The 17,253-nt window shown below is 42.1% G+C and overlaps 1 protein-coding gene across 19 annotated transcripts in view; it reads right to left on the reverse strand.

Annotated features, from left to right (window-relative positions):
- Nucleotides 1–9,349: 9,349 nt before the first annotated feature.
- Nucleotides 9,350–17,253, reverse strand: part of LOC124052144 (formin-binding protein 1) — a 56,053-nt gene continuing 48,149 nt past the window's right edge. For 11 of the 19 annotated variants that reach the window (XM_046376090.1, XM_046376091.1, XM_046376085.1 and 8 more), the window contains 5 exons: nucleotides 15,481–15,590; nucleotides 15,241–15,373; nucleotides 14,721–14,842; nucleotides 14,433–14,605; nucleotides 13,042–13,948 (listed from right to left, as the gene is read on the reverse strand). In XM_046376090.1, coding sequence (XP_046232046.1) covers nucleotides 13,770–13,948; nucleotides 14,433–14,605; nucleotides 14,721–14,842; nucleotides 15,241–15,373; nucleotides 15,481–15,590 — 717 coding nt within the window. In that variant the 3' untranslated portion in view covers nucleotides 13,042–13,769. Of the gene's footprint in view, nucleotides 12,063–13,041; nucleotides 13,949–14,432; nucleotides 14,606–14,720; nucleotides 14,843–15,240; nucleotides 15,374–15,480; nucleotides 15,591–17,253 lie in introns of those variants that run through there. The other 8 variants (XM_046376094.1, XM_046376092.1, XM_046376087.1 and 5 more) reach the window with 2 other exon arrangements.

The following is a 17,253-nucleotide window of genomic DNA, read 5'->3' on the forward strand; positions in this document are numbered from 1 at the left end:
ACTAATTTCTTCATTTCTTTTTAAAGATATGTTCATTTCACTTAATCTTTATGAGTAACTCAATTTTAATCAACTTTCGTTCTCATTTACATTGCAGTACCTTTGTATTTTTGGTACCTGTAATTTCATTGTTGAATTTCTGACGATCAGACATGTCTCCAGAGGTTTAAAAAAATAGTGAATATTTGACTTTCATCGGGTGGACATAAATTCACGTGAATGCTAATGTTACTCCATATCTGCAAGTAGACAACTGTTTTGTAAGTCAGTGTTGTGTTAGCTTGAGTCTGCTGCCCACGAGTGGACAAAAACACAGCTATGGCAGATCTGAGTGTGTGTCCCGCATTGCTATACACATGCAGCTGAAGGACCTACTCACAGCTGCAAAACATTAAAAACAAATTGGCGCTGGTGAGACAGCTCCAGGAACACACTTGAAAACCAAAAAATAACCAAAATATGTGGAATAGCATGTGCCTTCTCTTTGTCAAGTTTAATTATCTGTGTCTTTCTAAAGTCACAGTTTCATCTGCATTTATGGAATTGGAAGAATCAAGTGAACAGCCCTTTTATGGTCACATAAAGCCACAGGTGTAATGTCTAGGTGTTCATTTCCAGGACAAAGGAATCATGAATGTCATTAGTTCCACCTGTGCCTCTCACTCCACACCTCTTGAGTGTACCCGCCTTCAAATATCTGAGGAAAATGAAATTCTGAGTAGCTTTCTGCCCACATTGTGCACAAGGCAATGTAGCACTGGCACATGACTCTTTTCTGTATCAGCCCAATGTGTTTAAAAGAGCTGAGAAGATGAATTTAACAGCTAATCGCTGACTTTAATCAGATTACTTTGCTTTAGCTGTAAAGCTTAGGTCCCCAGCCCACCCACACACCAAACGGTCTCTGAGACTCTCCTCTTCCTCCATAAAAAGATCTTGTGAGGACACAAAACTCAAAGCAAATGATTTAACCAGCTCACAGACAATTACTTTTGATTCTCTGCTGTGATTAAATAAGAACAAATCTCAGCTTTATGCCATCTAAATCCAAATCCCCTTGCTGTTTTTTCTCTGCTGAGTGGTTTCACTACAAAGGCAGTGTGACGGATCTCCCAGCTGAGGCTAATCAGCCCTGATCTGTGTGGCACCTTTAGGTACTCTGTTATTCTCATACTCAAATGATGTTTTGGTATTCAATTGATTTAAGACGTAATCTTTGAATCCCTCTGACATGAGGGATTCGGCTGCTTTATTGTCCACAGTTTCGGGGATGGAGAGAAAGGGAGAATTCAACACCTGGCTTTGGTTTCCTGTGATAGTGAATTGAAACACTGGCCAGAATCTGTCTTTGAAGTTTGACCCTCAGAGACTCACAGGCTGGGAGGATCACAACTACACTTGCAACTGCATCAGCCACGAGCTGGAGAGCCACTGGGGAACCTTCGCCGTGTTTTCTTTAAGCAAACACAACCACAACAAGCGTCATATTAATGACAGATTATTGAGAGGCCATTTGAAATCCATCCAAACATTCTCAAATAGCCAGTCTTGCTCCTTTTAATAACACTTGCCTGTATTTTTAGAGGGAAGAAAATAAAATTGTAAAGTAAGAAACCAGCCACTTTGGTCCAACAGCTTCAAGACGTGGGCCAATAGCAATAGTTCACATATTAACTTTTCCAATAAGCCAAGACTTGATGGAATATTCAATGAAATAAAAAAAAAACATTTACTTTGCAGTCTTTTCAGTTACAATGTTGTTGAATTTCAGCTTGAAGCACAGTCACCACACACTGCAATTATCATTACAATGGCAACATTCACGAATGTGGGAATAGCTTTTACCATAGGTAGACGGCTGGGATACGTCACAAGGGGCATTGTTTCTTCTTCTTCTTCTTCTTCTTCTTCTTCTTCTTCTTCTTCTTCTTCTTCTTCTTCTTCTTCTTCTTCTTCTTCTTCCTCCTGAGGCCTGTTCCATAAAGCATGCGAAGAAAAGAGGGGGTTAAATCTTACACCCAACTTTAATGAACCTAACAAATCAGTCAAGGCTAAAGTGGTTCCATAAAGGTCAATTCAAGGCTAAGCAATCAGACTAACCCGAGACAGGTTAAAGTAGTTAAGATTAGTGCATGTGTGCAAGAGTTTGAACATAGATCCAATCGATCCACCGTGGCAAACAGCAGTGGTGAAGACAGACTATTAGAAGCATATGAAGAATTTAAACATCTAAGAACCAAAAAGGGCCATACAGCTACTGTAAACAAAACCAGAGAGAAAACCTTGCAAGAAACTCCTGAAAGGAAAATAAAGTGATAACAAATGCAAAGATGGACAGTTTGATAAGAATCAAGAGTCATCCTGGTGAACTGTGGGAAGTTAAGTTTATATAGGCAATATTTGTATATGTGTGTGTGGGGGTGTGTGTCCACAGGCTTGCTGTAGCTTAAAACATTTCAGTCTCAAACTCACACATACATCTCCTCCTAAGACTTTCAGAAAACTTTAACATTCACGTTGGCCGGTCCCTCGTCCCCAGCGGCCACCCAAACACCAGCATCTGACTCAAGAGGATCGGGAATCACCGGCCCAGACAAACGTTTCAGAGAGTAAAGTGCAACTGTGATACAGTGTGGTTTTACACAGCAGAGATGGGCAGCAGGCCAAGCTACGAGAAAGAGACAATGGAACAAACATTTCTTCAAGTCTGTGCATGAGTGTATGGGGCAGAAGGTGAGCTCTCGTAAAATGTGGCAATATTATTTAGCTTTAACTAGGACTGGGTACCTCAGTACTTTCTGGGTATCAACAGAAATGTGCCTTTGGTATTGGGAATCACATCCTAATATCCTAGACAAAAGTTGGTTAAATTTAATTGATTTCTACATTCAGTATTTACTGATTAGTTTATCAGTTGTTGTACAAATGCTTGGGTTTGGACTACATTTTGAAGAACTTTGGCTTCTTTTGTTAAACTTTCTGTGTGACTAACCGACTAGTACTGAGAACCTTGGACCTTTCATCCAAGAGAATATACAGTAATGATGGGAGTACTTATCTGCACTTCTATACAAGAGGGTTCCCCATGTACATAATTTCCTTTTACGATTTTATTGGTGCATGATTTGTACAACAAAAGCTGGAAATTGCAGGCTAGATGTTTCCAACAGCTTTTCAACTTCAAGTCAAACAGTCGCGTCTTGTTAAATGTGGCGTTGTGGCCATTTACAGGGAGTGCTTGAAGACTGGTGACAGAGTGAGGAAGGGTGTGCTAGATAGAGGGATTCATTCAGACACATTCTAAATCATATGTCCACGCTTTCCTCTCTTCAACTCTCAAAGGACAGAGAGTAATAAAAAACGAAGTAATCCCTCATTTAAATGCATGTACTGACTTTGCTTTCGGCCAGATTTTCATTAGCAGAGCCCAGGGAATCCATTTTGTGATTGGTAATCAGTTCAGAAATAAGACAAACCCTGCAGCAAGAGTCATCTCATGAATTAACTGGAGAAGAAATGAGATCTGCTGTCCCACAGGCACTCTGGGATTTCATTGGTGACAGGACCTCTTAATTAAATCGTGTTTTTGGGTCATCCAGGGTGGAGGCCATCTCTCAGCAGTGGACAGAGACTTCCTTAGAAGCTGGACCAGTATTCAGCTTCAGTGTGTGATTCATAACTGGAATCGTGAGTCAGCTCTAAAAGCCCCTATTGGGTCATGTTGACTCCTCTGGTGTTTCGTTAAAACGACATAATTTCCCATCGTTCTCTTGAATATGGGACATTGTCCACCCAAGAGGTCTGTTTTCTCGGGGAGGATGTAACTGGAACAAGGTCAAGCAAAAGTAACGTCAGAAACAAGTTAACTGAATGTTTAAATTGGCAGTGACATATCATTATGTCCATGAGGGGTTTGTCTGTATGGCCCATGTCCTTAGTCTCAAAGTGCTGGGGAGGATCTTTGCACTGTTGGCTCCACATGAGGGCGGTCGGACCATCTCTGGTTGTGAGATTGGTTTCTCCGTGGTACAGCTGCTGGGAATCAGAGGTGGTCAAATGGTGCGGACTTTTGCCGCAGCTGCAGTCACACAGGGTAGAAAAAGCCCTTAAGAAATTGTCCAAAGATCACAAAGAGCGGCTGGAGCAACAGACGTTCCTTTGTCCTGCGGTGAAGGCATTCCTGACACTCACGCGCTGTGGTGTTCACGCGAATACGCTCAAACGTCTGTTTCCAAATGTCATTTTCCATAGTGGTGTATGTGTGTGTGTGTCTGTGTGTGATTTATTGTGGGATCTAAAAGAGCACGATGACACGGAGAGAACACCGTCTGGTAAAAATGTCACTCGGATTCGTGGCTCAGGGCAAATTACAACTCAAGGTGGAGAGGTCAGCGGAGGAATTTCATTTTCTTTGATTTTCCTTTTTCTTTCTTTCTTTTCTAATTTATTTTACAAGCTATAGGAGGTTCTTTAAATGTGACAGCTAGCTTACTGTCACCTTCTTTCTCACAGAAACTCCAAAGTGCACAAATACCAAAACCACACAAAGAGAGGATTGAAACATCCAGTGAGCTACTGGTGGAAATATGGAGATCATCAGCTTACTCATCCTAGAAAATAAGCGCTTCTGAAACCCACCAAAACCTGAAAATCAGAGTATCGTGGTCTTGGTCTCCTTACGTTTCCTTCAATTAATGTGAAACTTTCTATTTCTCTCAAAGAACAAAGTGTGGCTTCAGATTATTCAAAGAACTATTGAACACAAATGCAGTTATGCTGAGTTTGCCACTGTTAGGGAGCTTCTTCCAAGCTCAAGTTTTGCCCTCTTACGGCAGCATATTTTCCACTATTGTGCCAAAGAATAAATGTGATTTTGCTGATGTCTCGGGAGAACAAAGAAAAAAAAAAGAAAAGGAAAGTGAGAGTTTGAAGGCACACGGAGCAAGATTTTCTGGTAGATTGTGAAGTGTTTTATGGTCTCTGACCCACCGTTGTATGTCCTTGTCTCTAATTAGCAGCAGCTAATTAAAGAGAAGGGATGGGTGGCGAGCAGCAGCCGGGCTTGCTGTGGGGAAAGTGAAAAGTATCTGCTGACACAACCACCAGGCTCAGTGCAAACATATAGCACACATCTCTGGTGCTTTCACTCCCTGCTGTTACAGCTCCGAGACCGTTAGGACTGCCGAAATGGATACGTGCCGTGAATCACATCAAGAGGGTGTTCAAAACAACCTATAGCTTATTTTCCCCTTTCTCTCTGTTATCTTTAAGCTTTTTTAGTGCCTGTTGACGATATTGAGGACTTGCTGCCTGATGGCGGCCCAACAAGGCCACGAAGTTGATGTTGTTGTGAGTAGATTGTTTAGTGCTGAGTTGTCAGCTGGGACCATAATGTCCAGAATGTTATAGAAAACCGAAGCCTCAGTCCAAGTATTTGTCTCAGTTCAGCTCCGAACTCTGAGTGCATATCTATTCCAGATGGAGGAACCAGTTTCACTCTGATCACTTTTCTTTTCTGCGTTTTCAGGGACGGTCTTTGTTATTCTGGTTTTAGGAAACATCATCATGGATGCCATTGTGTTTGTTTCTGTATTAAAGGATGGCCTGCTGAGTTGACTGGTGGTTTGCGTCTTCCTTTCCCACAGTTCTCAAACTTGAATGGATTCAACATATCTTGGCTCTGAAAATACACTCCAAGGTCAAAGATCTTCCAGTGAAGATCAGCTCAGTGTTGCTCGGTTTTCATCTCAGAAAGATGTTTAGTCATTCCAGGCGTGATCTGACATTGCCGTCAATAAAAAAAAAAGAAAAGAAAAAAGGTCTATAACAACAGCTCTCATTCTGCACGGTATCTATGCTGTAACAGAAGAACTAGAAGAACTGGAAAGGGGGTCCACAAGGCCCTCAGGGTCTTCTAGCTAACACTGCTCAAAGGACACAAATAGTTTGGAATCTTATTATTCATCATTAGTAATAAGGTTTAGTTAATATAGTTACAACTCCAAGCTGAAATAACTTGTGGTAGAAAATGCTTATAACAGACTTTTAAAAATTTAGGGTGAATTTAGGGACGCTGTGAAGCTCAATCTTAAATTCAGTCCAGAAACAAAAGCAGAAAAACAAGTTGTATACACACCATACTGCTGTTCCACCATTACACACAGGCACACATGCAGGGCATGAGGTGACGGCCTTGATGTGTTTCACAGACAGACGCCAGCCCCCACTGGCCCTTAATGACGGACCAGACTGGGCTGATCTCCAGAGGTGTGCTTTCTCCATCAGGCCTCCTGCTCTCACACCAGGCCAGACAGGAACATAGCAGTCATGGAACAGACTGAAAGCAGCAGGTAAAACACACCGTGGTTACCAGCCAGAAATCCTTTTACTACCTTAAAACAAGGCGCTGAGTTTATGCCCCAAGTTGTTTGATTTGCAGAAAAGGCGAACAGTGACAGCAGCGTGAAGTGTTTACTTCTGACTGTTTGCATAAGAGTGTGCGGATTCATTTTTTGAGGATCATTTAAAGAGCTGAAGTGAAGCAGGTTCAAATTCAACCTTTGAGGCTAAAAATTTCCTTCTGTTTTTAGGAGCAGTTGGTTACTGACAGTCTGAATATGCTGCTGGTCCCGTCAAAATCCTTCCACTTTGGGCTAAAGAAGGAGCTTAAATTCTTCAAAGCATCAGGACAAAGTCTGAGTGACTCGAGTCTGTACATTTTGTGAAGGAATGGTTTGAGTCAGACTCAAGTCCAAGTCATGTAGCCTCAGTCCACACATCTGGCATCTGCCACTCAACGCTGTAGGCCGCAAAAAAGCCGAAATGTTCAGTTCTTCCTGTCTTATAACGAGAAGCAAAAATGTTCAAACCTTATTCAATCATAGATGAAACCAAGTCCAGCATATTCGTGTTGAACTTCATCACGTTTGACAAGACTTTGCAGCATCTGGCAGTAACTTTACAAACATGACAAGCCACAATCTGCTCTGCTCTCTGAGGCTGTCCTCGTAGGCAGACCTGATGATGGATGAAATGTTACAGAATCAGGATTTCTATTCATCCTGAGGGACACATTTTATGGTAATGCCTCCAATATCATCACAGAACCGTGAATGTCTATAGAACATTTTACACTTATCCATCTAGTAATATTAATGTGAATTCATCATCTAGTCGCCATGACTGTCTGTACAACATTTCACAGCAATCCATCCAATAAACGCTGAGTGCTTCAATCGTAACCAGAGCACTCAGATCAGCAGACAGACTGACACTGCTCTTAATGGAACATCCAGTCCAATCTGAAACTGTCTCCATCCTTTCTCCTTCTCAGGGATGTTTCTCATATTTTTCTTTTTGAACATGACGATTGTGCTGAGCGATGGCTCGAACTCCTTATGCACTCTGTACTGGACCGTAGGTGGAAAGCGATGTCTCAGATGGAGTTAAGTGTATTCCTTCCTCTCAGCGTGTGCAGGTTGTTCAGACTCAACAGACCCTACAACACCACCTTCATCTTCACTTTACCTGAAGTCTTTGGCCTCATCCTGTCCCACTGAGGCAAGTAAACAACAGGTGTGTGCCGGCTTCTCTGTTATAAGCAGCCTGTTGCACACAGTTAAAAACCTGAGCAGACACTAAAGCTATTTTTATCAATGAGAAGCCACAATCTCAGAACTAAATGCTAAAGATCAAAAGTTGGGTTTATACCTGCCTCGGGTTACAAATTATTTTTAATTAAAATAATCTTGAACATGTCTCTACAAGTCCAATAAAACTTAAAAGATCTACTAAGGTGTGAATGATTAATCAGCATCTGAATGATCCTGTTTTCATAAGTCTGCAGAAATTGTTCTTATTTTGGCCTAAAGACAGATGGAAGATCAGTCTGAGGCAGCTTTAATCAGTCCTCACAGTGACATTGTAAGGGGTGTCCTCTTTTAGAGCGACTTGAAGCAGACAGCAAACTGATCGAAGTGTAGGAGCTTAAGTTAAAACTTAAATGCATTCCATGACACACGTGTGCGCACGTCTTGCAAACAGTAATCTTACAGCTTACATATTCATTCCTGTTTTTAGCAGCAGGATGAACATTTGCCCCTCAAGACTCACTCGTGCTAATAATCCAGACTAATCAGTAGACTGTCTTTGCCAAACAAGCCTGTTAAGAAAGCAAAAGGAAAATGGCTCTGAATCATGTTGGAAAGGGGAAACTCATTCACCCCACAGGATTCACTGAAGCAATTCATTTTCTTTAGCCATTTTGAGCCACAGCACAGCACAGCTCGTTGAGTCCCAGGGAACAAAGGCCAATTAGGCTGTGTGAAAGCGTGCTGGAGGAGTTGAGCGCTGCATCTGCTACACAGCATGTGCCTGCATACTTCTGTGGGGCAACTGGGACTGATCACAGCTGCAGCTCAGTGGGCCACGATCAATTGGCACTCCAGATCTGTCTGTGGGCCAGATCGATACATGTGGCCGCTGTGCTTTCTGATGGTCAAATGCAGTCTAACCACAGCAAAACAGTATGTAAGAATAATCACAATGTGAATGCATATTGAGTCCAAGACAACAATAACAGCATGCAGGGTCCAAACAGAGAGGTAACAGCCTTTTCTTGAGCATGCAGTTTACATGACTCAACCCTCTGGTGGTTTTTAAACAGTGTAATGAATAGGAAATACAAAGAAAAGGACTGAGTGGGAACTTGTGGTGGAACATGATCACCATCTGATGGACAACAGGAGGAACTGCATCATCCTGCACTGATCCTCTCCTGCCTCAGCTGCTCAGTACAGCCAGGTTAACTCGTCAAGGCTGTTTATCTGTAAGATACAACCGATACAGTGAGATAAAACCCGAATGTCTCTCCTCTGGACTACATCGCTGCTCTGTACAGTTTATGTGGACTCTTAATGATGCGAAGTGTTCAAGTGAAAATAGGAAACAATTTTCAATTATTAGTTTTTAAAATCATGGAGAAATGGCGAATACCTTGAGGCTCAATATTCTCAAATGTGAAGATTTGCTGCTTTTCTGTGTTTTATTTTTAATGGACTTTTGACTGACAAGTAACATATTCATTAAAATTAATTAAAAGATGAACTAATTTTTTTTTTTTTTTTTTACCAGAACTCAAGAGTCAGGACATTTGTGCTATTTTTGTTGGGAGTAATCCTCATTTAATTAAATCATTAATCTTCACGTTCAGACTCAGTCTGCAAACATCTAAAGTCTGTCCTCACGGACACAGAATTAATAACTGTAGATTATTATGCCTTCAGTGGCTCTTGATTGCCGCGTAAATTCCCGAGAGGAGGAGAAAAAAAAGACACAACAACTGATCATCAACTTTCCAGGCATATTTAATTGGCACAGTAAACACAATACAAAGTATTCAGTGCTCCAAAACACAAGCGTGGGCTACCAAATGGAACACAAACGAAAAAGTGCAAAACACACCATTTGGTAGACCTTACAAAGGAAAACAAGTCTTACTTTGCAAAGCAGATAAAGTAATGGTAAGACTCTCAATAGTTAAAATAGATGTTTTTTCCTTTTTAAAACTTTATTTATATATTCATATATATTCTCTCTAATTCCGATGTGCCATTTCCACTGTACAGGCAGGTTATTCTGGGGCATCGACTTAAAAGTTTGTGGTGGTCTGGCAGATATGTGCTACTGCTGCCCTCCAACGTATCTCGTTATCTTGTTATTTAGCACTGAAAACGATTAAAACAAGAACTGGCTATTGAGCGACGGGTGGTAAAAAGCAAACACAACACTTTTAAGCTTGATTAAGCAGAGATTGATCGTTCCTCCCATTCAGAGTCCAAATGGTTGAGTAAAGTCAATTTTATTTATATACAGTCCACAATCACAAATCAGGATTTACCTCAAGGTGCTTTACAATCCGTAAAGCATCCGACTGGAAATGGTAAGTGTGTTCATAATTCATTATTTGCTGCGTCAGATGGATATTTACGAACGGCTTCATTCAAAGTAACTGTTACCCATATTTGCAGTGAATTCAGGCAGAGAATAAGCTACAACACAGATCTCGAGCTCAAAAAAAAAACAAACAAACAAAAAAAGCAAAATAAAGAAAGTTGAATCTCAACATCATCAAATATAAAACAAAAATGTTAAAATCATGTACATTATGTGCCTTTGAGCAGGGGGAGGGGCAATCAGTGAACACAATTTCTCTTGTCTGATAGTTTTCTGATTATAAAAACTCTCAAATTTGCCCCCAAACTTCTGAGATAATCACATCTTAAACCTTACACCAACCAAGCCATCAGCATTATTCTGTCTGTCAGGAACCCAGTTAAGGCCCACAGCAGGTGATTCAGGGTCACATATCAGTCACAAAACGTTGATCACAGTATATTTTCCATATACAGTAGACAGTTAAAGTGGACCATCCTAAAGAAAAGGTGTGAATCATATCTTCATGGGTCTTATTTTTTGGGTTAACTGTTGCTTGAACTGTAAAGTAACAACTTGCGTTAGACACTCTGATCAAAACATACAATACTAACATTTTTACATACATACTGTACTGTGTACTTACAGTAAAACAAATGCACAAGACATCCATGACCTACCTATGCATAAGATCGTTCAGAAAACAACGTTTTCGGGTCCCTATCGTCCTTTACTGACAGTTTTGAGAATAAACTGGGGAAACAGTGGGAAGAGGTGATGACTCACTCGCTGTTAAAAACAGGAAATCATGCTGTCTAAACCAACAGAAGAAAAGAGATTTAAAAAATAAAGAACCACAGGCACTGAACCCAAACAGTAGCATTCAGGTTAATTCAAACAGTACAACCAGGCAATGAGGGTTAACTGAACAGAAAGGCTGGAGGCAAAGAGGTGGGGCAGGGGGGGCGTAAGCTGACCCACTACCTCCAACGGGTTGCCAGCAGAGGGGGCTAAGAGGAAGACAGGGCAAGCATGCAGCACACCACAACGCTGAGAGGCCTCCGCCCTGAGCTGTTGCAACAAAACAAGTGGGGGGCTCAAAGCAGCCAAGGAAAAGCCTGAGCCGCCTGAGGAGGGGGGGGCCGTGGAGGTGAGAGGGTAGGGGGTGGTGGTCAGAGAGAGGAACAAACACCAGTGACAAGACCAGAATCTGAAGGATGGCCGAACGACCCATCACCAGTCTCTTTCCGCTCCAGCTGGTCCTGGATATGTGTGTGTGTGGGTGTGTGTGTGTGTGGGGGGTGTTTGTCAAAGGAACAAAATGACATTACAACACACAAGACCGTCCAGCTAAGACACACATTCAAACAAAATCACGGTCAGAAGCACATGAGATACAGGGAGATGAATAGCACCTTCGCCTCTTCCACTGATAAGATGAGTGAAAACCTGTAAGTACTGAGCTGGTTTTAGTGGGAGGGGTGAGCATGAGGTTTTTAAAGCCCCAGATGAAGGCAGATGAGCTCGGGGTGATTCTCCTTATCGTCAGAGTGAGTGAGGAAGTCATGACTCACACACAAGCATGCACACTGCTGGATGAAGGTGTTTCACAGGTGGCCTTTTGTCCGTAGGCTCCTGCTGGTCTCCGTCCTGTCTCTGACCACACCCTCTGCTGTGTGTGTGTGTGTGTGTGTGTGTGTGTGTGTGCAGTGGGGGCGAAGAGGGGAAGCGGGGCGTTCAGAGCGAGGAAGCCGACAGCCACGTTCATGACCGCGCGCGTTGCAAGCGAAGTTAGTTTCATTAAGAAGCGAAGCTAAAAACAACAAAAGAAGCAAATTGTATACTGTGGTTGTGACTGCTGTATGGGTGTTAAGAATGGAAAAAGGTTATGAGTGCTAAAATTTAGATGGATTTCTCTTAACGCCACTCCGCAAAGTTTTTTTTGTAATGGTTTGCAAAAGTGAGATGCCTTCTAATTGGCCGTCTCACTCTCTCTCTCTCTCTCTCTTTAAGAGTCAGGTCATCTTTCACTTTCTCTCTCTGAATCTGCGAGCGCGTGAGGAACACGGTGGTTTTCTCCGAGGCTGCTTGCCCTGCCATTCCTCAGCCAGCCTCGAGCTTTTAGGAATCTGCAATTCAAAAAAGGAAAAATACGAACAAACAAAAACAAAAACAAAAACAAATGACAAAAAGAAAAGTTAGATTGCATAAAAGGAAAAGACAGCAACCCAAGTAGTCAGATATGGAGAGGAAGAGAAGTCATTTCATTAATGAAACTACTTTAAATTTATACTGTGGTATGTGAAAAACCTCCATTAACCCAAAGATGTGTTTGTCTAAGAGCCCTTCAGTTTTTTCCACTTTCTTCTATCTGAAAATCATGTTAGAAAGCAGCCACTTTTCTGTCACAACATGCTGAAATCATGTCATGAAATGGACAAAAATCCCACAAACGCTGCCTCATGCACCACATCTGAAAACACGTTTCAGTAAACGATTACAGGAGGACACACCAAATGTGTAGCGATAATGCTAACATGACATCCTGTGAATACGAACCCCATGCTGTGCCATTAAAGAGCCATCACAGCTGATTAAAACACGTAAAAGGCAGTTTAACAAATGCTTACTCAATGAGTTATGAAACAGATGATTTCTGAGTCAGTGCTGAGAAGCAGCGCAGAATGTCTGACTGCAGCAGCGAAGTGAAATGACATGGAAGACGTACACGCCATGCGTAAAAACGCACTGGTCACACAGGTGCTGCTCTGAGACCCATGCAAGACACCACAAAGCTTTAAAGTCAAATCCAGCTCCACATCTCGGTCCAGTCTCACCATAAAGCTCAGTACAGCTAATTCTCAGCTCTTTATTCCTTTACCACTGGCCTGGAAAACAAAGTGACCAGAACAGCCCAACACTATCACTATTAACGAATGGATCAAAGAAAAGAAATCACATATTTAAGGGGGCTATTAGTTACTAAAATCAATCATTTTTAGAAAACTGTCCCCACCCGAGGAGAATAAATGCTTTCACAACTTTTTCATGTTGTAACTGCACTATGAGTTTGCTATGGCATGCAATATCTGAGGGGCATTTCTTTTCACTTTTCTGTTTAGCCTACAAAAATATCTTTTCATACGTATTCACATTTTAACAGCAGGTTTAAATTACATTTGCATGATTGCACATGGAGCATGCTTTCCTTACAACAAGTGACCAAAACACAGTAGCACAGTGATTCAGCTCTCACTTGATGTTCATTGTCACTTCAGATGGTGCATACATTCACTCATTACCGTACTGACTTAAACATTTCACCGAGATTTTTAATCAAAAGCATGTTAATCTGAGTCAATACAGTAACCTGACATTTTAAATCTTAACAGAAAATATTAAAAAACAAATCAAGTACTGTGTGTTTGAAATATCCTGTACACGTGATCACTGTGATTGTGTTTTATTTTGACTAACCACTAGGTGGCACTGCAGTGAAGCTTTTACACACACTTCTTGTATGCGACATCCGCTTGGCTCATGTTGCATTCAGTGTCATTTCCTAAACAGGCGTTTTGATCAGCGCTCAACACCAGTGTGTGGCTCGCACTCACACTATCTGCCACAACTGGCCCAACCGTCAAGAGGCACAATGGGACAGATCTGATTGGTCCTTCCCTCTGGGAGAGACAGGAAGTATGTGTGTCTGCGTGTTTGTGTGGGGGCGGGTTAGTCTCTTATCTGAGCCACCAGTAACAATCCTTAATCTTGCCCCACTCCTAAAGCAGTGAATGGAAACTTGACTGACTCACAGTAGCACAAACATACTTGCTGAGTTAAATGTATGTCATAGCACCTTTGGCATTTGTTTCCAAAAAGACCTCGACGTAGGATGTGGGGACGTATCCTTCCTCGTCCTCATTTCTGCGCACTCGTGTCCAGCCATCTCCTTTGTCTTCTTCTATAACATACAATAGCTCGCCCTCTGCCACGGCGATAGTGCCCTCGTTATGACCTGCAAGAGGAGTGAAAGACAAAACAAAATATAACTGCCCCATCAGCCTCCAAAAATCCTTCAAAAAGGCTGGAGAAAATACTCTGAATATTTCACATCCTAAGGCCTTCATAAATACGACTTGCCTTTGCCTCTCGGGGCCTCTAGAAATCCTTAAAATAAGTCAGATAGTAGATACTTTTACCTCTAAACTTTCTTCAAATGAGACAAAAAATGGAGTGCTGCTCACAACCCTCCACCACACTGAGGTCATGAAAAAGAATATATAAAAAGATCATCACAAGCTACCAGCTACCACAGAAATTACTATATTTGTATCTACACGTTCTCAGAAAGGTCACATCCCCTCCTCTCCTCATTCAGATTCCTCCACCCTGCAGACGTAAACGTCAGGTCCTTGACTCCAGAGATAACAGGACCTCACCAGCAGCAGCAGAAACTGTTGAAGTCCTCAGCTGTTTACAACATTTCTGCTCGTAGTTACCTTCAAATGGGTACAAGGCTTTGCAGGTGCCGATGGTGGGCAGGACCTCCTCATCGTCGAACTCATCGTCAAACTCTGGCGTGGTGGACGTGGGATTGGGGTTGATGTTGGCTTTGACCTCAGTCTCCGAATTCTGCTCTTCTGTGTAGCTGCCATCCGGGCTGCTCAAGGGCCAACACACACACAGTAAATATACTATGAAAACATTCATAGTTTTCTTCCAAACAAGCAATATGTGTAACAGCTGTGGGCTCTGACATTTGCTCATTTTGTCAGAGTATACCATACCTCTCTCTGTCCTGCGCACAGTTGTTGCCCACCGTTGTGTTGTTCTGGGTCTCATAGAGTCCACTTCTTCGGTGTGTATCGCTCTTGGATGGCATTCTTTCCTCCACCTCTGCTAACCAGCCCTAAAACACACACACGGTCATTACGTATGTGTTTGGCTGAAGCTCGTCTTTTTTCCAGACGTTTGACAACTTGCAATTTATTTCAAGCATCTTTTTATGCCTGATCCAGGAGGAACACCTCTGCCTGACACTCCTTTGTGTTACCATTTATTTACAGGGTTAAACTAGGCCACTGTTCTGGGACTCCTCTCCCCCTGGACAGAGCTGGAACACGTAGCCAGACCCTCCAGCTGCATCACATCTTCTCCTAATATGGATGAGCCGCAGACTTCTTTGGAGCCACCCCAGCTGCGTTTGAACTGCTCATTATTTACTGTCTTATATAAACCAAATACGATGGCTTTTCCAACACTAACACTCACACAGAAAGAAGAGCTCAGACTGGCATCGAAACCAACCTCAAATTTCTGAACTTCAGACTGGAGCTTTTCGATGTTCAGGCCTATTTCTGTTAGCCGGGGGTCTACGCTGGCCGGGTCTCCCATCTGAGGGTTCTTTATGTATACATCTTTCATCTTAGTTAGCGCGTCCCTGGGAGAGCACATTGTTTGAGTTAGCACAAGCCTTTGAGTCTTTGCTGCATATTATTGGGGTACACACCAATTGGACACCATTGGACACCTTATCAAAAAAGATACCTCTGGTCCATTTCTTTTTGAATGTCCTTATTCAGTTCATCCAGCTTGCCCTGCAGCTTCTTCCTCCTCTGTTCTGGTGGCAGGTGGCTAAAATCCTCTGGTCCAGAGCCCTGAGAGGGCGAAAGGGGAGAAGAGAGACAGGAAAAAAGACACAAAAATGGGACAGAGATGAAGGGAAGCCAAAATATGAAAAAAGGGTTTTTAATAATTCGTTGTTTGTCGTGTTGTTGTTGTTTTAAAGGGATATTTTCTAGTTAGGTGCAGTATCTCCCTTTGCTGCAAACCCCGTGAACCATGACCAAATGGATAACCTCCACAAATGGAGCCCTTGTTATGGTCTGACCGTGTAATTCACTTGAAGGAGATACTGCAGCTGCTCTATAACACACACTCACTGACATTTTGGATATTTGTCTGTGTATAGGCTTTAGGCCTTTCACCTATTCAGTCTCTGCACCTAATTTAGTGGCCTCTGCGAATACATCGGAAATGTAATAAAGTACTTGCTACATCCTGTTATTGCTCACATAGTCTTTCACTAGAATGTGGCTAATGGCTCTGAAGATGTCTGACTATGTGCTCTTAAAATGGAAGTTGTGTGAGTGAGAGGTTTGGTTTTTTTTGGCTGGCCAAGAGTCATATTTCTTGATGACAAGATTTCCAGTCTGTAACGCTGATCTGATGAGTCATACTTCTCAGCAGTCTCTCTAACTTTATGTGGACATAATGTATCAGAATTCTGAAGCTTGCTAGCCGGATGGTACGGCGGCCCAAAGAGTTCAAAATTAAATTGAACTGAAATTAAGCACCTGGTGAAAACCCACACTGTGAGGAGACTGCACAGCAGTTTGTGTTGCTCTAAACTTATAATTATGAAATAATCACACAAAGTAAGTAACATACATATATCACATATATATATCAAAATTCAACTCATAAACTAACTCATGGATGCATGCATGGACTGAATAGGTAAAGGCCCGACTGGATCTCATTGAGATGGGTCACGGTGGCACCACGGGATGTAACTGCAGGAGCTAGGTCAGGAGTCACTGCACAGGAGTCAAGTCAAACACAGCAGCTAACATGGCTACCTTACCCCTTCTCCCCGTATCAGCATGCAACACTTACCGGGCATGCAACATAACAAAGATGTGTCAGTCATCATGCAGACACATATTTTCTGAGTGATTATAGATTACGAGATAGAAGTCATGTTGTTAGTGTTTACATTCTCTACGTACCCCAAGATATGGAAACTCTATAATCTATGTGAAATGTGAGACCAAACTATGGGTGGGCACTAAGTAATCTGTTGTTAAATTTAAACTGGATAAGAATTTACAGATTGATTGTTCTGTATGGAATCAAGTTTCTTTTAACAAAAGAAAACCTCATAAGAAATCATGGAAAAGTCTGACTGTAATGGCAATATTATGGGAAATACACTTTATTCAGTGCAGAGAGACATGCTCGTGTCTGTACGCTAAAAATGAAGCCAGCTGGCAGTCAGATTACCTTAGCGTGAAAAGAGAAAGCAGGGGGAAACAGCTAGCCTGGCTCTGTCAACTGGGAACTTTCAACTCACTTCCTAGACACTAAGAAATTCACTCAGTTATTACTACTTATTAATCATCATTCTGCTTCATCAATGACAGGCGCAGAGTCGCAAAAAAGTCATTTTCACATTTAGAAATGGTGACACATTGCATTGTGGGACTGTTAGCACAGGGTACGAGCCTTGGAGAATATGTTTGCACTTGATTGTTGGAG

The sequence above is a fragment of the Scatophagus argus genome, chromosome 20 (assembly GCF_020382885.2).
Source record: "Scatophagus argus isolate fScaArg1 chromosome 20, fScaArg1.pri, whole genome shotgun sequence".
Taxonomy (NCBI): Eukaryota; Metazoa; Chordata; class Actinopteri; family Scatophagidae; genus Scatophagus; species Scatophagus argus.